General features: G+C 44.3%; 1 protein-coding gene across 1 annotated transcript in view; it reads right to left on the bottom strand.

Moving 5' to 3' along the window:
- The window catches only part of LOC120396092 (ovostatin-like), a 54,172-nt gene extending 32,416 nt beyond the window's left edge, over positions 1-21,756 (bottom strand). The window contains exons 1-8 of the mRNA XM_039521007.1: positions 21,639-21,756; positions 19,428-19,611; positions 17,429-17,585; positions 10,750-10,802; positions 10,241-10,261; positions 5,406-5,574; positions 3,997-4,081; positions 356-470 (exon numbers count right to left, since the gene is read on the bottom strand). Coding sequence (XP_039376941.1) covers positions 356-470; positions 3,997-4,081; positions 5,406-5,574; positions 10,241-10,261; positions 10,750-10,802; positions 17,429-17,585; positions 19,428-19,611; positions 21,639-21,703 — 849 coding nt within the window. The 5' untranslated portion in view covers positions 21,704-21,756. The remainder of the gene's footprint in view (positions 1-355; positions 471-3,996; positions 4,082-5,405; positions 5,575-10,240; positions 10,262-10,749; positions 10,803-17,428; positions 17,586-19,427; positions 19,612-21,638) is intronic.
- Positions 21,757-27,730: the final 5,974 nt, after the last annotated feature.

Genomic DNA, 27,730 nt, shown 5'->3' with positions numbered 1-27,730 from the left:
TGTCCTGGCTAAAGTGCCCCACTCAGATAAATAGGCTATAGTGTCTGAGGCTGCAAATGTAGAATAGTCATTGCATTTGTCTGCCCAGTCACTGCACTCCCAGTCTAACCCACCTCTCTGTGGCTCCCATACATAATGGGCCAAATTCATCCACAGTGTATTAAAAAAACCTTTGCATCCAAAGGCCTCCAACCATGCCACTGAGATATTGGGAAAAACATGCCTTCATCTCACAGTGCCTCTAGTCCCACTCCAAGAAATAGGAAAGGGTGCCAATAAAGCCTCCGGGCACCGTGCGATGCCCTGGATGATAACATTTATAAGAAAAGAAGAGCAGTGCAGGCCCATCTCATACTTGTGCAGTAACAGCTTCACAGAATCCTTTGGGAGTCTCATTACACTTGTCGTTATAGTGCTTCCTGCACACACTGAGCTGGACTCTCCCCTGCACAGGCTGGCCATAGGTATAGCTAGAGGAGGAGGAAACACAAAAATGAATCAGCTCACAAGATCACAGTTGCCAGGGCTGTCAGGAAACCAGTAAAGGCTGTAACACAATATGGACTAAAAGCTAAAATCCAGATAAGGCTAGTTCAGCTGGACTCAGGCTTCAGACATCTTTCCCTCCTCATTCCCTGCTTCTCATGGAAATGTCATTACTGCCTTACACAGGACTAGGGTTACCAATTTTCTAATCGCACAAAACCAAATACTCCTGCCTCACCCCTGCCCCGCTCCTTCTCTGAGGCCCCGCCCCCACTCACTCCATCCCCCCTCCCTCCGTCACTTGCTCTCCCCCACCCTCACTCACTTCCACTGGGCTGGGGCAGGGGTTGGGGTGTGGGAAGGGGTGAGGGCTCCAGGGTGGGGCTAGAAATGGGTTCAGGGTGAAGTAGGGGGTGTCAGGTTGCTCTGTGTGCTGCCTGTGACTGCAGGTGCTACTCCCACAGCTCCCCTTGGCCAGGGTTCCCAGACAATGGGAGCTGTAGAGGCAGCACTCAGAACAGTGCAACGTGCAGCTTCCCTGATTGTCCCTGTGCATAGGGGCCACAAGGACATGCTGGCTGCTTCGGGGAGTTGAGCGGAGCCAAGGCACTCAGGAAACCTGTCTCAGCCCCACTGCACTGCCAACTACACTTTGACAGACCAGTCAGTGGTGCTGACTGGAGCCGCCAGGGTCCCTTTTCTACCATGGCTCTGCATGTGATGAAATGGGAATTTTCTGTAATATCTTTTTATTAATCCAATGTGTGCCATAGTTTCCCCCTGTACATGGCATTGCTACCCAGTGGGGGCTAAAGGGTTAAGTCTATTCTCGTAGCAATGCAGGAAACATGAGGTGTGTGTCACCTAGCCATCTGGTATGAACCGTATGGGTCACTAAAGGACTTGCAGAGGCTAACCCATATCAACGGAAAATCGGAGAAGACAATGGAAACCTCCAGAACACTTCAATCTCCCTGGACACTCAATAACAGATGTAAAAGTGGTAATTCTTCAACAATAAAGCCTTCAAAAACAAACTTCAATGAGAAACTGCAGAACTGGAATTAATTTGCAAACTGGACACCATCAAATTAGGCCCGAATAAAGACTGGGAGTGGATGGGTCACTACAAAAAGTAATTTTCCCTCTGTTGATACTCACACCTTCTTGTCAACTGTTGGAAATGGGTGATGTTCACCTTGATTGCATTGGCCTCATTAACACTACAAAAATTAATTTTCCCTCTCTTGATATTCACCCCTTCTTGTCAACTGTTGAGAATAGGCCACTTCCACCTTAATTGAATTGGCTTTGTTAGCACTGATCCCCCATTTGGTAAGGCAACTCCCATCTTTTCCTGTGCTGTAATATTTATACTGCTTACTGTAATTTCCACTCCATGCATCTGATGAAGTGGGTTTAGCCCATGAAAGCTTATGCTCAAATAAATTTGTTAGTCTCTAAGGTGCCACAAGGACTCCTCGTTGTTTTTGCTGATACAGATTAACATGGCTACCACTCTGAAACCTCCAGAACATTGACAGCTAGCAATCAAAATACAAGAGGAAAGAGGTCTCCCCCAACCCAACATCTCTCAACAGGGAAGCTGAGCAGAGGCCAGCTCGCCAGCTCCAGAACAAAGGACTGAGAGGTGCAGCGGTGGCTTCAGGCACCAGCGCTCCAAGTCAGCCAGCCTTCGGCGGTGCGCCTGCAGGAGGTCTACCGGTCCCGTGGATTTGGTGGCAATTTGGCGGCGGGTATGCTGAAGCCGTGGGACTGGCGGACCTCCCGCAAGCGTGCCACCAAATCTGTGGGACCGGGGACCTCCTGCAGGCAAGCCGCCAAAGGCTGCCTGACTGCCGTGCTTGGGGTAGCAAAAAAGCTAGAGCCGCCCCTGGAGAGGTGACAGGCAGGGGATAAAGAGTTGATTTTTGGGAGCAGCTGGGTTGCTCTCACCTGGGACTTACAAAGGCACAGAAAGCCAAAGCCAGAAATGGATTCCACAGCAGCTTGGCTAGCTAATTGCACTGGCTAGGCCGGAAGAACTATGTCTTATGCTATGTCTGCACTAGCACTTTTGTTGGTAAAACTGATGTCACTCAGGGGTGTAAAAAACACACCCATATGTGACAGGGTGGACAGCACTACATCATAGAATTGGAAGGGACCTCAGAAGATCATCTAGTCCAACCCTGTGCTCAAAGCAGGACCAATCCCCATGCAGAATTTTACCCCAGTTTCCTAGATGGCCTCCTCAAGGATGGAGCTCCCAACTCTGGGTTTAGCAGGCCAATGCTCAAACCACTGAGCTATCCCTCCCCCGCATCAATGGGAGACACTCTCCTGCCAACATAGTTATCACCGCTCATTGGAGTGGTTTAATTATACCGGCAGGAGAGCTCTCTCCTGTAGGCATAGAGCAGGTACACGGGCGATCTTACAGCAGCAAAGCTACGTTGGTACAGTTGTGTTGCTGTAAGGTCTTTTGTGTAGATATAGCCTTAGCCTTCATTTCTCTGTACCAATATAAAGAATTCCGATACTCTGTCCCAGTTGCCTAATAAAACCTACTCTGTGTTGAAAAGGCTGCCTGGTGTCACTGCAGATACGTGCTGAGGTGCCCTGGTCTCTGGAGTGTACAAATCTCTGACTAGGAGTCTGTCTCAGTTGGACTCGCTGGACAGAGCTCACGGTGTGAAGCAGGAGTGCTGGAGCCCAGAGGCTCAGTCTCGGAGGCGGTGAGGCTGCAGGGCCTCTCCTGAAGGAAGAGTGCACACTGAAGGGGTTCCTCCAAGACACTGTTCAAAAATGGAGTGTAGAACAGATCCTGTGGATCCGTGACAGTGAAGTACACAGGGACCTTAATGCTAGACATCCTAATTTACTAACCTATGTACCTCTCCTACCCTCTTTTTTTCCTTTCTCTCCCCTTCCTATGTCTCTATAGTGATAAATAAAAACACCTAGTACATATATATTGCTTTGTGTCTTCAACCTACTGTGCAAACATTATCCTCACAGCCCCAGATGCATAATGCAGGTGAATATTATTATCCTGTTAAGAGAGAGTGAAAGTCAGATGCAGGGGTTAAGAGGTTTGCTGTAGGTCACAAGAATTATTAGCAGAGTCAGGATTAGAATTCAAGAGTTCCTGTCTTCCAGTCCTGTGCTCCCAGGGGCGGCTCCAGGCCCCAGCACGCCAAGCGCGTGCTTGGGGCGGCATGCTGCGGGGGGCGCTCTGCCGGTCGCCGGGACGGCAGCAGGCGGCTCCAGTGGACCTCCCGCAGGTGTCCCTGCGGAGGGTCCGCTGGTCCCACGGGTTCGGTGGAGCATCTGCAAGCACGCCTGCGGGAGGTCCACTGGAGCCGCGGGACCAGCGACCGGCAGAGCGCCCCCCGTGGTGTGCCGCTGTGCTTGGGACGGCTAAATGGCTAGAGCCGCCCCTGTGTGCTCCACCCACAAAATCTTGCTGCTTGTATGAATTTACACTCTTTCCTATTTGGTACTCACACAGCGCAAACATTCACTTTGAGTTCTCGATCCAAGAAAGAGATCCTCTTTGGTGCGTTGATCGTCACTTCAAACTTTGGCAACACTGAAAATGCAAGGTAAATATCATTGCTAAGTGACATCTTAGGTGTGAGGGGGGAAGAAGAAACAGGGAAACCTAACTGCACCAGCATTTGAGGGGTATGAACACCAAAAAGAGAGATTAATTGTTAAGAGGGATACAGACAGGTATAACTAGGAGTAAGGGGGTGATGTTCTTAGAAAAGGAAAATTTAGGTTTAATAGTATGAAAATTCTTTACAAGGAGCTGTATTATCACTGTTATTATAATACTTATAAAGCATATTCATCTGTAGATCTCAAAGCACTTAACAAATGAGGTCAGTGTCACTATCCTCATTTTACAGGTATGGAAACTGGGGCACAGAAAGATTAAAGTGGCTTGCCCAAGGTCACCCAGCAGGACAGTGGCAGACCTGAGAATAGAACCAACATTTCATGGTATTTAGGGCAGTGCTGATCCATTAGCCCACACTACTCCATTAGGAAGGTTAGGAGTATAGTGTCCCAAGGGAAGTAGACACACCAGTAGGTTGGAGTTTTCTGAAGGAGGGGTGGGAAAGGAGCTCTCCCCGCTAACACAGGAAGCTTGGGATTGTCAAAGCCCTGCCCAACGAGCTCACAGGAGACAGGTGAAAGCCCCAGTGACAAGATGAGGGATGGCAAATTCATAAGAAGAAAATAAATCAATGGAGTTGTTCCATATGTAAAATGACAGATACTAGAGAGCTCATCAGGCATTAGTAGCTTTTATTTTTCTGTCTGCCCACAGTATCCTTCCACACTGTTTACCCTGCAGTCCACCACAGCTGCCAGATAGCATTCTATTAAATAATAATATATTCTAATTTAATATATTCTGTTTAATAATAGTTTTAGACTTCTAGAGCACAGTATATGCCTTACATGCAATACCAACCTCACATGGTAATATGAGGTTTAACTTAATATTTTCCCCATTGTACAGATGGAGAAACTGAGGCACAAAATGGTGGCATGACTTGACCAAAGTTACACTACAAGTTAGTGACAAAGCCAGAAAAAGAACCCAGACTTCTGACTCATGGCCTTCTGCTCTGATCAGTAGGCCACATTCCTCAGTATTTATCAGGATACTCATCACTTATCCATCTCCCCCATGGCCTCAGTCTCTCCTCCCTGCTTTCATGTCTTGGCTTATCTGTCTTAACCAGTGAATTCAATAAGAAAAATTATGTTATACAGTATATAAGGTCTGCACTACCTCATGCCTGTGTTTGACAAACAGCCCCTCACAGACTCAGGCTGTGGGACTTGGCCATATAAGACATAATTAACTAGTGCAGATGAGATCCACTGCAGGTGCTTACCATATTCCTCCACAGTGAACCAATGATACGTTTTGTCACCTGACTTCTTCTCAACGATGATTTCATAACTCCCCAGGATTGGCTCTTGGATTAATGGGAATGAGAGTTGGACAATGGCATTCTTGGATGTTACATCCAGCCACTGAAAGATCCGATTGCGCTGGGGATCCTAGTAGGGGTGAGGAGATAAATACAGATGCTTTTATCATCTTCTTCAAGGCCCTACCACTTTTTTTTCTTCCTTCCTTTACATTTCATAGATTCACAGATTCCATGGCTGGAAGGGATCATTGTGATAATCTAGTCTGACCTCCTGTATAATACAGTCCATAGAATTTACACAAAATACCCAAAATAGAAAAACATCAAATCCTGATTTTAAAATTGCCAGTGATGGAGAATCTCCCATGATCCTTGGTAAGTTGACCAAACATGGTTAAAAATGTACACTTTATTTACAGTCTGAATTTATCTAGCTTCAGCTTCCAGCCATTGGATCATGTTATATCTTTGTCTGCAAGATTGAAGAGCCCATTATTAAATATTTGTTCCCTGTGTTGATACTTATAGACTGTAATTAACTCACCTCTGAACCTTCTCTTTGTTAAGCTGAATAGGTCGAGCTCCTTGACTCTAACACTAAAAGGCAGGATTTCTAATCCTCTAATTATTGTAGATGCTCTTCTCTGAACTTTCTCCAGTTGCTAACCTCCTTCTTGAATTGCAGGCACCAGAACTTAACAGAGTATTCCAGCAGCGGTCATACAAATGCCAAATACAGAGATAAAATAATCTTTCTACTCCTACTCAAGATTCCTCTGTTTATGCATCCTAGGATTGCATTAGCTCTACTGCCACAGCATCACACTAGAAACTCATGTTCAGCTGATTATCCACCACGATTCCCAAATCTTTATCAGAGTCACTGCTTCCCAGGACAGGTCCCCTGTCCTGCAAGTATGACCTACATTCTTTGATCCTAGACATATATATTTACATTTAGCTGTATTAAAACACATATTGTTTGCTTGCACCCAGTTTATCAAGTGATCATGATTGCTCTGATTCAGTGACCTTTCATCTTCATTATTTACCACTCCCACAATTTTTGTGTCATTTGCAAACTTTACCAGTGATGAGATTATGCTGTCTTCCATGTCATTGGAATCATACCTGCTAGATGTCGATTCCCTATTAACAATTACATTTTGAGACCTATCAGTTAGCCAGTTTTTAATGCATTTAATGTGTGCCATGTTAATTTTGTTTTGTTCTAGTTTTATAATCAAAATATTATGTGGTACCAAGTCAAACAACTTACAGAATTCTAAGTACTGTATATCACATAAACAGTATTACCTTTATCAACCAAACTTTTAATCTCATCAAAAAAGTATCAAGTTCATTTGACAGAATCTATAATCCATAAGTCCATGTTGATTTGCATTAATTTTACTATCCTCCTTTAATTCTTTATTAATCAAGTCCAGTAACATCCGGGATTCAATTAACCCCTCACATAATTTTGTTTGGGATTGATGTCAGGCTGACAGATCTATAATAACCCAGGTTGTCCTTTTTACCCGTTATAAAAATTGGAACATTTGCTTTCTTCCAGTCTTCTGTAACTTCCCCAGTGCTCCAAGACATTAACAATCCAGCAAGATCCCCAGACAGTTCTTTTAAAGCTCTTCATTACAAGTTATCTGGACCTGCTGATTTAAAATTGTCTAACTTTATAGCTTCTGTTTAACATCCTCAAGAAATATTAGTGGAATGGAAAAAGTGGTTTCATACAATGAGACTTATATCATCTCTTTTTTCCCCAAATATGGAACAGAAATATCTATTGAACACCTCCACCTTTTCTGCATTATTATTGATAATTCTACCATTTCCATCTAGTAATGGACCAATATGATTGTTAGGATTTTTTTTTTGTGCCCAATATATTTTAAAAAGTCCTTCTTATTGTTCTGTACTCTTTTGGCCATTTCTCTCTTCTAAATCAGGTCAGCTTTTTAACCAGCATGGTCTTCTTCTTCAATTGTGGCTTTTGGAGCATCTAGTAAGATGTTGTTAAATTATTCCCACTTATTATTCACATTTTTCTATTAAATACTTTCTCCCAAATTATTATTTGGTTCATAATTGTTTTCAGCTTTCTGAAATTGGCCCTATTAAAGCACTAAGTATACATATTTCTGGTCTAGACTTTATTCTGCTTGCACATTATAAATTGGATCAAGTCATAATCACTTGTACCTAAGCTACTTTTTCGTTGTTATTGTTGTTTGTTCTGTGGTCCATTCCTCATTATCTGTTAGCATGGGGGATTTTTTATTATACTTGGTCCTATCTGGGAGGTGGGGGGATGGTTTAGCATATAGGATGTGACTAAGGACTTGGTCTTATAGATGCTAAGTGCTTAGAACCCCTGTTGCTTCCCAGGATCAGACTGTTTGTGTACTAAACTACCCTCAGATTAGGCTACACTGGATACTGGATATACAAACTGCCAATCTACCTGAAACAACACAGGACTGAGACTCAGGAGATCTGGATTTTATTCCCAGTCCTGCCACTGGCCTGCTGGGTAGTCTTGTGCAATCACTTCACTGCTCAGTGCCTGTTTCCGCATCTGTGCAAGGGGTATATTAACACTGACCTCCTCGGCAAAGTACTTTGAAATACACAAGTGAAAAGCACTGTGTAAGAGCTATGTATTATCCGCATTTGCCCTTTCTAGGACATGATCTTACAGGGAAAGACAACTCATACACATACATGGTAAGCTTGGGAATGATGTCATCACATCAGCCAGTCTGCTGTAGTCTGAGGTAAATTTAAACTGGATTCTTTATTCAAGCCCCCTCACAACTACCACTTGCCTTATGCGCCTCAGTTCTGTGGACTCCTTCCCTCTGGCTCCCTCTACTGTTTGCAAGTCAGTTTTCATTTACTCAACCCTGCTTTATTCCATTGCCATTAGAGTCAACATAACTTAGATGCTAACATCACTCTGGGAAATCCCTTTTTGAGGAGCGGTACTCCTGGCTGTGAAAGCACAGAAAATTACACCCGTCCTAATGGTCAGTGAGGAGAGGTGGGGAAGGCTGGATGTTAACTGGGATAAACAGTGATATAGGTGTTGGATTTAAATGCTGTAGTTTACAATAAGTATCTATGTTTTAACAATAAATAATACATGAGTTTTTACTATTGTAGTTTACACTCTTCACCAAAAACTTCTGAGAAGGAACTAGCCCTCTGTTGTTATTTCCTATATAACATAATAGAGTGTATGGAACAATATATTCATTATTATTATTATTATTATTATATTTTGTAGTTACAGAGCACCATCTGTCTGGGGATCTCAAAATGCCTTACAACACTCATGAAGTTTAGCCTCAAAATAATCCCAGGAGACAATTATTATTATTATTTCCTACTTTACAGATAGGAAAACTGAGTCACCAGTGTTCAGTCCACGGTTACACATAAAGTCTGTGGCAGAAGTGGGAAAAGAATCTAGATTTCCTGACTCACATCCGCTATAACCAGGGCTCCTCCCTATAATAGTGAGGAAGCTAATGCACCATGATATAAATTAAAAACCCTGCTCCCTTCTTTGATTCTAATCAGATTTTCTTGTATAAAAGAAAACCATAGCGGGGCCTAGCTTATTCAGGAAGCATCATGTACATGATAGTACTAATGCACCTATGAAGGGAAATTGTTTTTTCTTCTCTTCCTGGGACCCTTTATTGACAATTTGTTGCAATGCTCAGTGCCTGACACTCATTCTAAACATATTCTGCACGTGTTCCATTGTGACGAAGTGGGGGAGTTTCTTGGGGTTTTCTGTGTTTTCCAGTGGTTTGCATGCACAGGGGGTGGGACTCAATGTCCCTGGGTGTTACTGGTTTAATGAAGTGAGGGGAGAGGGAGTTTGTTGTTACAGAGGACCGAAGAGGGACTCAGGACCCCAGCTGATGGCCTGGAGGATGGAGACCCCAGTGACTGGTGACCTGGTGACCCGGAGACCCAGCTCAGGAGACACAGCCAGTTCTGGCCAGTGGGAGGACAATGGGCCTCAGAGAGAGGACCCTGGTGACCTGACCAGCCGGTTCCAGCCAGAGGGGCCAGAGGAGGGCTGAGAGGAGAGGAGACCCAGGCCTTCCTGTTTACGACCCTGTTTATCTGGAGAGAAGACAATGGACAGAGGCGGGGCTTGGGGCCGGGGATATCAGAGGCCCAACTGGGAAGCAGGGGGGCTCGGGGCTGGTGAGGGGAAGCAGGCAGAGCCCACCTGGATGCAGGGGGACTGGGATATGCTGTGCTGAGGGAGGCCAGGCCTGAGGACCTGAGAGTTTCCTGAGCTGTGTTCAACTCTCAATAAACCCTCCTGTTTTATGCTGGCTGAGAGTCACTCCGGTCTAGAGAACAGGGTTGCATCAACCCCTTCGGGGGTGAGGAGGCCCAGGGGGTCCAGAGCGCGTGGACTCCCTGAGGGGGCCCACGGCGAGAAACAGGAGTGCTAAGGCTCAGAGAGGTGCGGCTCCTGGAGGTGGAGGGGCCTGACCCGGAGAGAGAGTGGACCCCCAAGAAGGGCTATCTCACTGAAAGGGGCACCCCCCACGGACCGCATGGGGCCAAGAGTGGGCACGATCTGTGAGTCCGTGACATCCATCTGCACCAATCTCCCATGGGGATCATGGGAGGAATACGCCTTCAGGGTGACAATTTCTCAAGCAAACACTCTGATTCAGAAAGCTGAGAGCTCTGTCCTTCTAAGTAAGTCATGTTTTATAGTACCATGAACCTCTTACCTGAAGGATGATCAGGGGATACTGAAAAAGATAAAGGGCAAAAAACAGATTAGAATTCAAGGAAATTAGTTACTGATTTGGAAATAAACTGGACGATAAGGCAAGACTGTGGCTGCTCCTTTTCTGGGTGCACAAGTCTGGCACAAGCTTTCTGTTCAGCCCTATCTCAACTTGTGACCAGAAGTTCAGTGGGTTAAGGATACAACCCTAATGTCACCTGCCCGTGAAGATGACAGTCTAAAATATTTACAGATTTCCACAGTCTCTTGGTGTGGGGACTGGTGAGATGACTCTCCCCCTTCAGATCTGTGTTCTCTAGGGAGGTCCCAGGCCCTTTCCCCTATGTAAAGGTGGGTCAGGGACTAGTGATGTGAATCCAAGGAGTATATTCACTTTAGAGACATCAGGAGATCTACTCAGCCCGTTTTCCTATATAAAGGTGAGATAGTGTCTGATTAAGTGAATCTATAACAGGTCCTTGAAAAATATTGATTCCCAGTCACACTCACCGTCTCCTGAACAGGTTTGAAACTGTTATCCAAAGAGACAACTCGGAACATCACTGAAAAGCAAGAAGGTGGTGGGGAAAGAAAAAAAATGAACACTGTTAGCAGCAGAATACCATTTTCTAAGATATGTTTTGAAACTAAGTTTCTTCAGACACATCATTGAAGGAAAGTTTGAAGTGTTACAGAGAAGTCTTTTGAGTTATTGGAGAAGCAAAAAGTATTTGAATGTTATTTTAACTGGTGAAAAAAAAATCAACTAAATTATTTCCTACATGAATCAGCTGGGGTCAAATATATCTAAAAAATAAACACACGTGGTCATATTCATCTCTCAGCTTCTGCCTGGTGCGAAGGTTGCGGATCTCTCGAGGCATCTAGATAGACTTATGTGTAGTGCTGGGGAGGAGCCGGTGGTCGTGGTACATGTAGGTACCAATGACATAGGGAAGGGTAGGAGAGATGTCCTGGAAGCCAAATTTAGGCTGCTAGGGAAGAGACTGAAATCCAGGACCTCTATGGTGGCATTTTCAGAAATGCTCCCAGTTCCACGCACAGGGCCAGGTAGGCAGGCAGAGCTTCAGAGTCTCAATGCATGGATGAGACGATGGTGTAGAGAGGAGGGGTTCACGTTCATTAGGAACTGGGGAAACTTCTGGGATGGGAGGAGCCTATGCAGGAGAGATGGGCTCCACCTAAACCAAAGTGGAACCAGACTGCTGGCACTAAATATTAAAAAGGTTGTAGAGCAGTTTTTAAACTAGGAGATGGGGGAAAGCCGACTGCTGCAGAGGAGCGTGTGGATCGGACACAGACTTTTCTTAGGGGAGAGTCTGATGATAGAGAATCTCCAGGTTATAGTCAGGAGCAGAGGACTGAAAAGTATAATGTAAGGGCCGGATCAGATGATAAACAGTCACATAAAAAAGAATCTGGCACATCAGAAAAAGGCAGGCTAATAAACAGGGACAAGTTTTTAAAGTGCTTGTACACAAATGCCAGAAGTCTAAATAATAAGATGGGTGAACTAGAGTGCCTTGTGATAAAGGAGGATATAGATATAATAGGCATCACAGAAACTTGGTGGACTGAGAGCAATCAATGGGAAACAATCATTCCGGGGTACAAAATATATCGGAAGGACAGAACAGGCCGTGCAGGGGGAGGAGTGGCACTATATGTGAAAGAAAGTGTAGATTCAAATGAAGTAAAAATCTTAAGCGAATCCACATGTTCCATAGAGTCTCTATGGATAGAAATTTCATGCGCTAGTAAAAATATAACATTAGGGATCTATTATCGACCACCTGACCAGGACAGTAATAGTGATGATGAAATGCTAAGGGAAATTAGAGAGGCTATCAAAATTAAGAACCCAATAATAGTGGGGGATTTCAATTATCCCCATATTGACTGGGAACATTTCACTTCAGGACGAAATGCAGAGATAAAATTTCTCGATCCTTTAAATGACTGCTTCATGGAGCAGCTGGTACGGGAACCCACAAGGGGAGAGGCAACTCTAGATTTAATCCTGAGTGGAGTGCAGGAGCTGGTCCAAGAGATAACTATAGCAGGACCGCTTGGAAATAGTGACCATAATACAATAGCATTCAACATCCCTGTGGTGGGAAGAACACCTCAACTGCCCAACACTGTGGCATTTAATTTCAATAGGGGGAACTATACAAAAATGAGGGGGTTAGTTAGACAAAAGTTAAAAGGTACAGTGACTAAAGTGAAATCCCTGCAAGTTGCATGGGCCCTTTTTAAAGACACCATAATAGAGGCGCAACTTCAATGTATACCCCAAATTAAGAAAAACAGTAAAAGAACTAAAAAAGAGCCACTGTGGCTTAACAGCCATGTAAAAGAAGCAGTGAGAGATAAAAAGACTTCCTTTAAAAAGTGGAAGTCAAATCCTAGTGAGGCAAATAGAAAGGAGCACAAACACTGCCAACTTAAGTGCAAGAGTGTAATAAGAAAAGCCAAAGAGGAGTTTGAAAAACGGCTAGCCAAAAACTCCAAAGGTAATAACAAAATGTAAGTACATCAGAAGCAGGAAGCCTGCTAAACAACCAGTGGGGCCCCTTGATGATCAAAATACAAAAGGAGCGTTTAAAGACAATAAAGTCACTGCGGAGAAACTAAATGGATTCTTTGCTTCAGTCTTCACGGCTGAGGATGTTAGGGAGATTCCCAAACCTGAGCTGGCTTTTGTAGGTGACAAATCTGAGGAACTGTCACAGATTGAAGTGTCACTAGAGGAGGTTTTGGAATTAATAGATAAACTCAACATTAACAAGTCACCGGGACCAGATGGCATTCACCCAAGAGTTCTGAAAGAACTCAAATGTGAAGTTGCAGAACTATTAACTAAGGTTTGTAACCTGTCCTTTAAATCGGCTTCGGTACCCAATGACTGGAAGTTAGCTAATGTAACGCCAATATTTAAAAAGGACTCTAGGGGTGATCCCGGCAATTACAGACTGGTAAGTCTAACATCGGTACCGGGCAAATTAGTTGAAACAATAGTAAAGAATAAAATTGTCAGACACATAGAAAAACATAAACTCTTGAGCAATAGTCAACATGGTTTCTGTAAAGGGAAATCGTAACTTACTAATCTATTAGAGTTCTTTGAAGGGGTCAACAAACATGTGGACAAGGGGGATCCGGTGGACATAGTGTACTTAGATTTCCAGAAAGCCTTTGACAAGGTCCCTCACCAAAGGCTCTTACGTAAATTAAGCTGTCATGGGATAAAAGGGAAGATCCTTTCATGGATTGAGAACTGGTTAAAGGACAGGGAACAAAGGGTAGGAATTAATGGTAAATTCTCAGAATGGAGAGGGGTAACTAGTGGTGTTCCCCAAGGGTCAGTCCTAGGACCAATCCTATTCAATTTATTCATAAATGATCTGGAGAAAGGGGTAAACAGTGAGGTGGCAAAGTTTGCAGATGATACTAAACTACTCAAGATAGTTAAGACCAAAGCAGATTGTGAAGAACTTCAAAAAGAGCTCACAAAACTAAGTGATTGGGCAACAAAATGGCAAATGAAATTTAATGTGGATAAATGTAAAGTAATGCACGTTGGAAGAAATAACCCCAAGTATACATACAGCATGATGGGGGCTAATTTAGCTACAACGAGTCAGGAAAAAGATCTTGGCGTCATCGTGGATAGTTCTCTAAAGATGTCCACGCAGTGTGCAGAGGCGGTCAAAAAAGCAAACAGGATGTTAGGAATCATTAAAAAGGGGATAGAGAATAAGACTGATAATATATTATTGCCCTTATATAAATCCATGGTACGCCCACATCTCGAATACTGTGTACAGATGTGGTCTCCTCACCTCAAAAAAGATATTCTGGCACTAGAAAAGGTTCAGAAAAGGGCAACTAAAATGATTAGGGGTTTGGAGAGGGTCCCATACGAGGAAAGATTAAAGAGGCTAGGACTCTTCAGCTTGGAAAAGAGGAGACTAAGGGGGGATATGATAGAGGTATATAAAATCATGAGTGATGTTGAGAAAGTGGATAAGGAGAAGTTATGTACCTATTCCCATAATACGAGAACTAGGGGTCACCAAATGAAATTAATAGGCAGCAGGTTTAAAACAAATAAAAGGAAGTTCTTCTTCACGCAGCGCACAGTCAACTTGTGGAACTCCTTACCTGAGGAGGTTGTGAAGGCTAGGACTATAACAATGTTTAAAAGGGGACTGGATAAATTCATGGTGGCTAAGTCCATAAATGGCTATTAGCCAGGGTGGGTAAGGAATGGTGTCCCTAGCCTCTGTTGGTCAGAGGATGGAGATGGATGGCAGGAGAGAGATCACTTGATCATTGCCTGTTAGGTTCACTCCCTCTGGGGCACCTGGCATTGGCCACTGTCGGTAGACAGATACTGGGCTAGATGGACCTTTGGTCTGACTCGGTACGGCCTTTCTTATGTTCTTATGCTCCATTATACCAGGGGTAATTTTAGCCTACATATTAGTTATTGTATATCCTGAACTTAAGTCTTGATGCAGTGGAAAGATAAAATTATTCAACATTTGGAAGAAGAGACAATAATTGACTTTCCCACCCTAAATCAATTGTGGACTATTCAAACTGTTTATCATGCATCATTTTATTTGCTATGTGTTTTATTGTGATGTACAGCAACAATGAAAAACCCTTCATTGAAATAAAATCACAAATTAACTGTACTTAATGTGATGGGGTGGACTCCCCACACTGGCTCTGAGAGGGCTGAATTAGGCCAGGCAAGCCTAATCAGCCAGTTAAGCAGCAAACAAGGGAGATTCAGGCTGTGTGGAGGGAGCTAATTAGGAGGAAGTTCACCTGTGAGAAAACAGGCAAGGCTTCTATAAGGCCTGGGAGTTGATGGCAGAAAGGGGCTGCAGGGAAGTAGGCTGCAGTCACACCCTGTGAGAAGGGAGGTGTGTCTGGAGGCTATAGAGGCAGGCAACCTACAGTTAGATCCTGAGAGGAAAGGGCTTGAGAGGGTGCCAAACCCAGAAGGGGTGGAAGTCAGACAGGTAGGAAAGGCTCAGGGAAAGAGTCAGCAAGGTCCAGGAGGGAACAGACCTGAGATGCTGATTAGAGGGTCCCTGAGCTGGAACCCGGAGTAGAGCATGGACCTGGGATCCCCTACCAGCCACTGTGGAAGTGGCACTGGCTGGGCAGGGAATGGAAAGACTGCCCAAGCCTGTGGATAAAAAGAGACTGTGATACCCTGGAAAGGGAGGGCCAAGTCACAAAGAGGCAACAGCTGCTCCTGGCGTGAGAGAGAGGCTGCAGACAGAGGGAGAAGAGATGGGGTGCAAATGCATGAAGGGGTATCAGCTGTGCAGAGCTAATCCCCAGAATGGCCAGCAGGAGGTGCCATCCTGCAGTGAGTAGAACACTGCATGGCCGTTAATCATGCTTGGATATTTCAAATATGGCTGAACGAGGTTATTTCTAACTTCAGAACAAATGATGCTTGTATTAAGAAGCACCACAGGTTTCTGCTCCAAAGGTATTTTCCAGAAAATATGAAACATCTGAAAAGAGGAAAGCAACTTCATCACCATAAGAACAGCCCAGGTAGAAATGTAGAGGGACTGGCAGGGCCTTCTCTATCTACCTTAGGAACTTCTATGGCCCCAATCACCATAGTACTAGAGCACCTTACAATCTTTAATGTATCCATCCTTACAACACCCCTGTGAGATAGGGCAGTGCTGTTATCCCCAATGATGAGGAACTGAGGCACAGCTAGACTGAGTGACTTGCCCAAGGTCACACAGGAGGTCTGTTGCAGAGCAGGGAGCTGAACCTGCATCTTCCAAATCCAGGACTAGCACCCTAACCAGTAGACCATCCTTCCTCTCCAGCACTCACAAAGCTCGGGAAATGTAGTGGGGTGGCTACCCCACTCCTGCAGAAAAGGGGTTAAAAGCAGTGCTGGAGAGGGCTGTGGCTGGGAAAAGCTAGGCTGATTGGGGGAAGCAGCCACAGCTGAGGTCATGCCCCAGTGCTGTAAGAGGGCTGAGGTCCAGGAGCTGTAAAAGAGTCTCTCTCTAGCTGTGGAGAGAGATAGGCCTGGCTGCCTGGGAGCTGAGCAGGGTACCTAGAGTGGAGCAGGGCTGGGGGAAGGCCAGAGGAGCTATGGAGCTCCAGCCTGGAACCCACCAAGGCTCCAGGCCTTGCTAAAGGCCGAGAAGAGTATTGGGGTTGCAGAGGTGCAGCCCAGGGCAGGCGAAGGCAGCAGGTCCAACTCCCCCTTGCCGATGATGAGTGATTTATAGACTGTAGTCTGCCCCAGTGAGTGGGGGCTAGGTGGCGACTAGCCCTGGGTGGGGAGACCCAAAGTGTGTGGACACTGCCAGGGGGCAGAACCCCAAGGCAAAGGGGCACCAGGGTCTGGGAGGGACACGGGGGCCGGCGGCAGGCGAGACACTGGCCTGAAGAGGATGCTCCAGGCTGGAAGAGCTAATTCCCGAGACAACCAGCAGGAGGTGCCTTGCCGGTGAGTCATAACCCCACCACAGGAACCCTTTCCTAAATGAATTGGAAAAAAATATCCCTCACTGTTTGCTGTCTTCAGGTCATGCTCCAAGACTCACCTCTTCATCAGAACATTCCCCAAAAGAAAAGAGTAGAAGAAAACCCAGTCATGTGTTCAATGATAGAAACCATAGAGTAGGAAGAAGAATTGATTTTCTCTTCTGGACACATCTCACTGTCTTTATTCTTTATTTATTTTTGTACTGTACACCCTGTAGAAATGATGACTGAATCAGAATCTCAGACTCAGATAAGCATAACCAACAAAAGATCTGGATATTCCTGAAGTGATGGATTTCTGTAAATCTAGAAAGCCACAAGATCTCTCAGAGGAAATTCATTCAATTAGGAACATATAAACGCTATTTATGCATTAAAATTCTATGAATGAGCGTTTTTCCCCGCAGTTTTTTGATGATCCCTACCTGGGGCTGCAGCCAGAGACCATCCCAAGGACTGATTATGGACATCCTGCTCCAGTTCTTCTCCTTCTTAGCAATGATACTCCATCCTAGCCCCTCTGCCTCCTGACATCCCAGTTCAATAATTAACTCCTGCCCCTTTCCCCCTGACACTCCCAGTTCAATAATTAACTCATACCCCTGCCCCCATTCACCTGTCTGTGCAGGTTTGTAAATGGGTTTGTCCGTTTGGATGAAGACAATGCCGTCCACATTCTGAATTGCCACTGACCTTCTCTCTGACAGGTGGACTGTGTGGCCTTTGGCAGAGAAAGTGATGAAAGCCAAAGGGTCAGAGGTGGCCAGAGGAGCCTGGGAGAGAACAAAAAACCAAAACAGAAAGTCTTTTAGGGTCCGTCTATGTGATGGATTCCCAAGTGAGGGTGCTGACCTCTAAGTGAGTCACGATGAGTCACAATATTACAACAAAAAAACTTTCAAACCAGACTCCAACGAGAGACTGCTGAATTGGAATTAATTTGCAAAATGGACACCATTAAATTAGTCTTAAATAAAGACTGGGAGTAGATGGGTCATTACACAAAATAAAACTATTTCCCCCTCCCCCCCACACACACTGTTCCTCACACCTTCTTGTCAACTGCTGCAAATGGACCATTTTGATTACCACTACAAAAAGTGGTTTTTCTCTCCTGCTGGTAATAGCTCACCTTAACTGTAAAAGCAGCAAAGAGTCCTGTGGCACCTTATAGACTAACAGACGTAGTGGAGCATGAGCTTTCGTGGGTGAATACCCACTTCACCTTAACTGATCACTCTTCTTAGAGTGTGTATGGTGACACCCATTGTTTCATGTTCTCTGTGTGTATATATATATATCTTCCTACTGTATTTTCCACTGCATGCATCCTATGAAGTGGGCTTTAGCCCATGAAAGCTTATGCCCAAATAAATGTGTTAGTCTCTAAGGTGCCACAAGTACTCCTGTTCTTTTTACGGTGAGTTTGAAGATAGATTGTCTGTCTGCCAATAAAACAAGCTCTAAGAGTATGTCTACACTGCAGTTGGAGGTCTAATTTCCAGGTCTGGCAAACGTACACCACAAGCTTTGATTGAGCTACTTCAGTAGAAATCATGTAGCCACAGCAATACAAGCAGTGGGTGGGGCTAGCTGCCCCAAGTACAGACCTAGAATCTCAGCTGGGATTGTACTCAGGCCCCTAGTCCAAGCTGTTGCCTATGCCATTGCAGCCTCACTGCTATTTTTAGTGTGCTAGCTCAACCAAAGCTAGCCTGTGTGTGTCTACCTACCTCCAGCTCCACGGCCCCTTACAGTCTGTGCTATAGATTGGTCCTCGTTTTGTCCCGAGGCTGTAGACTCCACACACAAGTCAAATCCTCACACAGAACAACTAGCATAAATGTTTCCTAGTTTCGCAAGACTACTATGTATTGACAGTATTGATGTGCAGGGCTGTCAGGCTATTAGGAAGTTCTGAAGTGCTTCTCCTGCTGTGTATGGGATCACCTAACCATGGGCTCTTCTATGGCTTTTAGCCACAGCCCTGCACTGTAATGAGAAAGGAGACTAGTGTGTTCCAACAGGTTATAGGTTAGACTGAGCCAAATCCGCCTGCACCCTGGGATGAAAGTCAAATGTCTTCCCCTGATACACTCCCTGATCTCTCTCTCTCTTTCTCTCTCAATCCCCACTCTAATCGATTTTTCTTCTTCCTCAGACTCGTTTTCTAATCTTTTTTTCCTTTCCCTGCAGTCTGTCTTTGCGTACATCTACATTGACACTGGAGGTATAACTTCCAGCTCTAGCATGCTAAAAAGAGCAATTTAGCTGCAGCTGCATGAAGAGCAGGAGGGGCTAGCCACCTGAGTATGTACCTGGGAGTTCAGACAAGATTGTGCTATGGGCGGCTCTAGCCTCCTGCGACTCGTACTGCTGTAGCTACACTTCTGTTTTTAGTGTGTTAGATTGATCAGAATTAGTGTATGTCTCCTTGAGCTGAAACGTACACCCCCAGCTCCAGTGTAGACATACTTTGTGTCTTGTTTTTCATTTCCCATCTCCATTCTCCTTGAGCCTTTCTCCTCTTGTTCTTCAAGAGTAGGATCAGTTTGGACCACAGGAGGGATGCGTCCCCCTTTGTCTCTCTCTAGTTGAATTAAAATATTAAATACCTTGAACTCTCTGCATTGGAAGAAATTATTTTCTGTCACAGATTCCTCAAACAGCGTGGTATTGATGCCATGATATTCCAAGTGAACATTCAGGGACAGTGGCTCACTGAGGTTGTAGAGCTGTACACACAGTCTCTGCGGAGAGATGCTCTGCAGCACCGAAGGGACCATCAGGACATATTGACTACAGATAAACGAAGCCAAACAGCCAGGTCAGCCAGCAGAAAGGAGAGGACCCACAACAACATACATTTGGAGAAAAACTTAGGGCTTGTCTACACAGGCAATTTACAGCGCTGCAACTTTCTCGCTCAGGGGGTGAAAAAACACACCCTTGAGCGCGGGACGTTTCCAGTGCTGGTAGCTACGCCCCTCGTGGAGGTGGTTTTTTTAGAGTGCTGGGAGAGCTGTCTCCCAGGGCTTTGACGTGACTACACAAGCCATATTAAAGTTCTGCCGCAGCAGTGCTTTAGCATTGCCAGTGTAGACTCTCCATAAGTGGCTACTGGGGATCCTGATCAAAAGCTTGTTGAAATCAGTGGAAAGACTCCAGTTTAATGGGCTTTGGATCAGGCCCTAAGTGAGCACAATGTGTGGTCCCTCAAGCTATTCCACTATTAGATGATTCTCCACACCCCATCACCTCAAACCTGAACTGGAGGGACCAGCTTGAGGGGTGGTATGTACCATACTTATCTGGCCCTCATCACCATAGTATCTGAGCGCCTCATGTTGTCCAATGGATTTATACACCTCTGTGAGGGAAGGAAGTGCTGTTATATCCATTTTACAAATGAGGAACTGAATCACAGGGAAGCTAAATTACTTGCCCAAGGTCACACAGAAAATCTGTAGCAGAACAGGGAAATGAACCCATGTCCGCATCTAGTGCCCTAACCACCAGACTATCCCCTGGTAGAGAGTTCTGTTTCTGTGTCCTAGTCAGCCATGAGCTTATTTTCTGAGACTATCAACAAACGTACCAGTTAATGCTAATTGTGGTGGTAGATCTGGGCACATTTCCATCAAGAAAGGAACTGAAATGTCACAACTTATTTGCCATAATACACAGGAAATGCACTTCAGTCTTGGCATGCAATGCTTGATTATTCCAGGAGGAGAGACTACCCAACTCAGCTTTTGTTTCTATCACATTCTATCCTCTTCCCACCCCTCTTACTTTCTCTCCTGCTATTATGTCTTTTTTTTTAAATGCTGCCTCTTATGGTTAGAACAGGCTCCCTCTCCCAGGGCATCCTCACCCTTGCCCTTCAAGCCCCTCCTCTGTTTGGTTAGGCTTCTGCTGCTAGCCTTTCCCCTGCTCCCTTGGTTCTTTCATTAAAATAAAAGTCAGAACTGAGAAACTGGACATGCAACCTAAAATGAATCACATCATATTTTTGTTGTAATCCTGGTCCCACCCTTCCCTCCCACTTCTTTTCTTGATTTCATCTTTCACTGAGCTTGCCTGGCTTAGACTGCACAATCCTCAGAGAACAGACCAGGAGTAACATTTTCAAAAATGCTTAAGTGCTTAGGAGCCCAAGTCCCATGAACTTTCACAGGGTGTTGATTTTTTTTTTTTTTTTTACACTCACCCATCCAGGAGTTCGGTGGCAATTCAGCGGAGAGCCCTTCAGTCGTGGACAGTTTTCGGTGGTATTTCAGTGGTGGGTAAAAAACCTTGCCACCAAAGACAGAAGCACCCGCCGCTGAAATGCCGCCGAAGACTGTCTGTGACTGAAGGACTCTCCGCCAAACTGCCGCCGAAGACCAGGAAACAAAATATCGGGACAAATGCCATCCTGACCCAACTCTGGTCGGGATGCAGGACAAACTCCTCAAAGTCGGGACAGTCCCAATTTTGTTGGGACGTCTGGTCCCCCTACCTGACCATCAGTGCTGTCTGCTTATCTAGTCCTAGGCCTCCTCCAAATCTCTGCTGCTGCACCTCAATTCTCATCTGCACTAGTCCCTGTTATTACAGTCCTGGATCTCTACTAAACAAATCAGATTTCATACCAATTTTGTGAAAAGGAGCTGAAACATCCACCAAATTCATTTCAGCCACACCTTCAGCTGCAATTTGAACCCAAATCTCCCAGAGACAAAAGTCTTAGTGCATCATACAACAATGCCCCCAGAACAAATTAAATGATGGAAAAATAATGTGATATATATAGTAAAAGCAAATAATATGTGATCTCTTACGGCCCATGAGATTTTGCAGAAGTCAAATGAAAGACAAGCACACTCAGAAAAATCTTTGACCACATCGTCGTCCACGGAGATGAAGAGGGAAAGTTGAAGGTGAACCTCTCCCACAGAGAGTGCATATGTTCTGGCTTTTAAAATGCCCGTGGCTGTCTCCTCCTCCTCACTCATATTCCAATGAAAAGACAAAGAAAAAATTTGCATAGATTAATTTCTCTTTATCCTGCCTTTCTTCACACCCTTTCAGGTGTTGCTTCATAAATGTAATTTAGGGAAGTTCCTGTGTTGCCACTGAATTCATTTTTACAAGCCAAGCCACTTCCTGATTCTCTTGATGTTTCACTTGTGCTTGCCTCTCTGATTTTCTCTGCAAAAGGGCTTGTCATCAGCTGAAGATTCCTTAATGCTCCAGCTTGTTAACATGTTTCATTGCTGAAGTGCTTGTTTGCTCCATCAGAACACAAAGCTCCCACAACACTGCTATGTCATAGGCCTGGAATGGTGGATGATAATGATAACATGCACAAGGGGTGTGGTTAAATTCAACAAGAAAAGGGAAGAAAATCCCAAATGACCTTCATTTTTTTAAAAGGTGGCTCAAACACATAAGGATGGAAGAAAGGCAACTCTTCATTTATTTACTTTTTAAGGCCCTACAAACTGAATTTGCAACCATGGTGTTTCATAGAGTTTAAGGTCAGAAGGGACCACCAGATCATCTAGTCTGATCTTCTGTACATCACAGGCCACCAATACAACTCAGCACCCACACACTGAACCCAACAATTGAAACAACACCAAAGTATTACAGCCATCAGGGGTCTAACCTAATATGCGCCACAGGCAGAGAATAAGTGGGACCACCATGCAACAGTGCCCATTGCCTGTGTTTCTGGGGAGCTCTGCTTTGCATCTGGTACATTTCCCTGTAAGAGTCCAAACAGTCCAGAGAGGAAGGTTCTTTCCCTGAATCCAGACTTACGGCTTCTTCTCACAGAAAACAAACTGACAGGGCCACTACCCATGTGAGCTTTTCCTCTTAAGGAAGAGTGAGGGATGAATTTAGAGTGTTTGACCTCCAGTCATCCCACACAATGACCATCTACTTTGAAATTAGCACTTTGCTGTTCAAGTTCTTCATTTACATTCCACAAGGCTTCTTTCTCATCCAATGGATTATTCATTTACAGGAGTAAATGTTTGCTATTACATTATAATGGGATACAGAAAAATGAAAACAATGCAAGTAACATCCCTTTAGTTTTCTTGAAGATTAAACACCAAATACCACTCTCATACATTTAATCATAATTTTGATCTAGACTAAAACACAAGTGAATTGGCCTGGCTATGCATTTGCAAACATTCAGTGAGGCTGGGGCATTGGCATGAGCTGGCTCCTGGTTTGGCAGCATCACACCCTCCTCCAACCAGACCCTCTGGAAAAACCTGAGAGAAGCCTGAGAGCACATTCAATAAAACTGTTTGAAAAAATTTCAGCATAGAGTTTTGTGTTGGAAAATTCAGTTTTGATTGAATCATTTTGCAGGAATGTTGAGGAAATGTTCAGTGTGAAAAAGTTAGAACAAACTGTTGACTTTCTTATTTCAGTTTGATAATATTAGTGTTTCATTTTGATGAGATAAAATGTTTTGTTTCAACTTTATCACTTTGATTAATTTTGTTTCAATTTTTATAGTATAATTACATGTTAATTTTAAATTTATTATATATAATTTATATTATAATATTTTGACATTTTTTAAACAAAATTATTTGACATTATCAATGTTTCCAAATTGAAATTTTTCAGAATTTCCCTTCTTCAAGAAATTACTATTTTTTTCCTTGTGACAATATGCCTTTGAGGGTCACTGATTAAACCTATCCCTTGGTTTAAGGCAAAAATGAAGTCCCTCTACTCTTGCCTTGTGCAAACTTCTTTCTTGCAAACACTTTCTACACCTCAAGGCAAAACTTGTCTGACTCAGCCAGGAAGATCTGCAAAGTGGCACCCTTCATATGTCAGAAAATATTTTTCTACACCCTTCTAATGGATTGCTTTTTGTGAATCATGTGGTAATGAGTCCAAAAATTCATCGGTCTATTCTCCGTCTGTGATGAAATGGCTATGAGCTGTGACTCGTACACAATATACAGCCTCAGTCTGTGTTGAAGCAAAATCCTGTTTTCTTTGCTGGGGTGTGGAAAAGAAATATATTTATCGTAACTGGCAGCTCCAGAATTTTTTAGGTAGTGTCCTAAATAGCAGGTTGCTTGGAGAGCTGCTGGTGCCTACAAGTAGGCTTTCAGAATCAAAGAAATCTGAAGGTGCCAAAATAGATACCCTGGCTGGATAATTTTTGCCTTATTCATTCTAAGGCCAAAATTGTCAAGAGTGGCCAATCATTCTGGGTGTCCAACTTGCGACTACAAACCTGATTTCAAGAGATGTTAAACACTCAATTCTGCTTACCTCAACAGAAGTTTCAGGTACTGAGGCCCTCTGAAAAATCATGTTTCTCAAATTGGGCACTCAAAATCACAGGCTATAATTTTAAAAAAATAGGGTACTATCCCTTTAAATAGTTTGTGAGCCCTCTAATTGTCTTTAATGCACCAGAAGGCTTGCATGTTGCATATAGTTAATAAACACAGTGCCCATGTGACTTTTTCATAATACATTTCATAGATTCCAAGGCCAGAAGGGACCATTGTGATCATCCAGTCTGACCTCCTCTTTATCACAGGCCATAGAGATGAGCAAACTGAAACAGCTGATTTTATAGTGAGGCTATATTGTGATTTGAGATGAGGTTAAAACACAGGATTAGGATCTGGAGTTTGCTTTCAAACACACAACATAAACACAAGTGTTTGGTGTTCAGATTAAGAGTGTTGGGTTCAATCCGTTATAAAGATATGTAATGTGTATAATTTGCATCTAGGTTCAGATTTTGTGTATCCTCCCAACTTCAGGTGTGTTTGGATTCAGAAATCTATTGTGAGTCCATCTCTAATCCTGGGCAACATTCTTAAAGAATCCAACCAACCAACAAAAAACCCAGCCCTAAAGCACACAGCACCCCATTCCACATTATGGAGTCCCACCTTTACCCTCCCTGAGGAACAATCAGCCCTAGTGTAACTCCATTTAAAAGTCAAGAGATTATTTCTGTAACTACCACAAAATGAACCAGAGATCTCAAAATCCATCTATGCTTTTCCAGCTTCACGACAATCTCTGCAAATAGAGATTCTGCAAGCTGAGCTCAGCTGGCACTTGAGGATGGTGCATGAGCCAGGAAAGCATCCAGTTTGCTCTTCCACAGCTTGCTTTGTAAGCACCAAGTAGAGTAAAATCAGCCATGTCAGGCATAGACACAATATAGTGAATAAGGTGGTGCCATTTGTATATAGTCACTTTCTTCTGCTGTAACCACTGGATACTGGATTATCCCCTGTTATCAGTGCAAATATTATTAATTTGCTCAATGCCTGGCGTAATGGCCACACCTTCTGCTAGTACCTCAGTTACACAATTTCAAGGTGTGTTAGCACCCATTAAAAGTTATTTTGATGCAAGAAATGATAATTAGTTTTGAAATAATGAAAGTCTCTCCTTCCTGATGAAGCCAATGAAATAGTTGTACAACACCTGCTGCTTTGCTATTGACCCTAGCTATGGTACTCAGTGTGGCTCTGGGAAGGCCAGCACTTCAGGAGTTGATCTCAGAGTCTCAATTTATTGGCAGGATGAGTCAGTTTTGGAAACATCAGTGATTTTAGTGTCACTTTTCCGGCGCTGGCTCTAGATTTTTTTCTGCCTCAAGCAAAAAACAAAAAAACAAAAAAAATTGAGAGCATGACTACCGAAGCAAAAAAAAAAAAAAAAAGGTGGCTGGAATGCTGCCCCTAAAATTGTGCCTCCCCAAGCACATGCTTGGTTTTCTGGTGCCCAGAGCCGGTCCTGCACTCTTCTGTCAGTGGAGCTGAGAGGATGACTTTATGCCCCTTCTTTCTCTTAGAAAAGCAAGATATTCCTGCAGAGGTCAGGGTTATCTGAACTAAACCCATTTAGCTCACATCACTCCATCTGCTCTTCTCCATAGCTTGTTTCTGATTAATAGAATGGCATTGCATTCCAGCACTGAGACATGACATTTATTTATCACACTCTGGGCTTAATTAATTGATAAACTCAACATTAACAGTCACCGGGACCAGATGGCATTCACCCAAGAGTTCTGAAAGAATTGACAAGGTCCTCACCAAGCTCTTACGTAAAATTAAGCTGTCATGGATAAAAGGAAAGGTCCTTTCATGGATTGAGAACTGGTTTAAAGGACAGGGAACAAGGTAGGAATTAATGGTAAATTCTCAGAATGTATTCAATTTATTCATAAATGATCTGAACTATACATACAACATGATGGGGGCTAATTTAGCTACAACGAGTCAGGAAAAGATCTTGGAAGATGTTCGCGCAGTGTGCAGAGCGGTCAAAAAAGCAAACAGGATGTTAGGAATCATTAAAAGGGGATAGAGAATAAGACTGAGAATATATTATTGCCTTATATAAATCCATGGTACGCCCACATCTCGAATACTGTGTACAGATGTGGTCTGATATTCTAGCACTAGAAAGAGCAACTAAAATGATTAGGGGTTTAGAGAAGGTCCCATATGAGGAAAGATTAAAGAGGCTAGGACTCTTCAGTTTGGAAAAGAGAAGACTTATATAAAATCATGAGTGATGTTGAGAAAGTGGATAAGGAAAAGTTATTTACTTATTCACATAATACAGAGGATGGAGATGGATGCTTTCTTATGTTCTTATGTTCTTATGTTCTTTATTGATCACAACTGCATTGCACAGGTACCCTGGCAGTACTGATTAAACTTCTGTCATAGCCTACCCAGAGAAAGACCTGGAATGTATTTTCTGGAAGCAGCTTTTTTGGATGTTACAAAGCCCTGGTTAGCAGTCTAAAGGAAAGGATGGACCCAAGTTCCCTCTAAACTGCATGGCCGCACAGCAACACAGCTGGCTATCAAGGGCCACTCAGGCATACAGTCACAGGGGCCTGGAGAGGCCAGAGGTAGGGGTGGGCAGGGAGCAAGTTGAGGTGTGCAGGGCTGTGGTGGGGAGAGGCACCTCTCTCCCCTGGACACGGGCTGCTGTGGAGAGAGAGGGCAGAGCAGACTGCACCCCAAACCCCTCATCCCAGGCCCCACCCCAGAGCCTGTACCCCCAGCCAGAGCCCTCACGCTCATGAACCCCATCCCTCTGCCCCAGCCCTGAGCCCCCTCCCACACTCTGAACCCCTCGGCCCCATCTCCACCACACATCACCTCCATATTGATGCACATAACAAAATTAATTCCGCAAATGGATATAAAAACTGTGAGGGAAAATTATGGCGGACATCTTCACAGGATATTAGAACCATCTTTTCTATCCACCTTTACTCTCTCTCGACACCATTTCCCCTTCCATCCTACCACTTCCTTCCCCTTCTCCAGCTAGCATTTCACCCTCTGTTACCTTTTCCAGCTATCTACTGGTGTCAGTAGGAAGCCTGACTACAGGCTGTGCTGTATTCAGAAAGGGCATATTTATCTGGAACAGGGGAGATATCTATATCCCAGTGTGAATTCAGTTTTACCACCACTGCTTCAACAACTTGTGGTCAGTGACTGATAAGTTCCAGGGGAACCACCCCAGGGACTGGAACAACACCCAGTATTGATGCCATCTCTGATGTAACAGCTTGGGTAGAATGCACAGGCACACGGGATATGTCTACCACAGGTTCTCAAACTTCATTGCACTGTGATCCCCTTCTGACAACAAAAATTACTACATGACCCCAGGAGGGGGACCAAAGCCTAATCCCGCCTGATCCCCACCACCCAGAGTGTGTGTGTGGGGGGAGGGGTGGGGGCAAAGCTGGAGCCCAAGGGCTTCTGCCCTGGGTGGGGGGAGGGGAGGGCCTCGGGCTTTGGCTTCAGCCCCAGGCAGTGGGGCTTGGGCCCTGGACCCCAGTATGTCTAACACCAGCCTTGGCAACCCCATTAGAATGGGG

The sequence above is a fragment of the Mauremys reevesii genome, linkage group 1 (assembly GCF_016161935.1).
Source record: "Mauremys reevesii isolate NIE-2019 linkage group 1, ASM1616193v1, whole genome shotgun sequence".
In the NCBI taxonomy this organism is placed as follows: Eukaryota; Metazoa; Chordata; order Testudines; family Geoemydidae; genus Mauremys; species Mauremys reevesii.
This window is presented reverse-complemented; position numbering and strand designations above follow the sequence as displayed.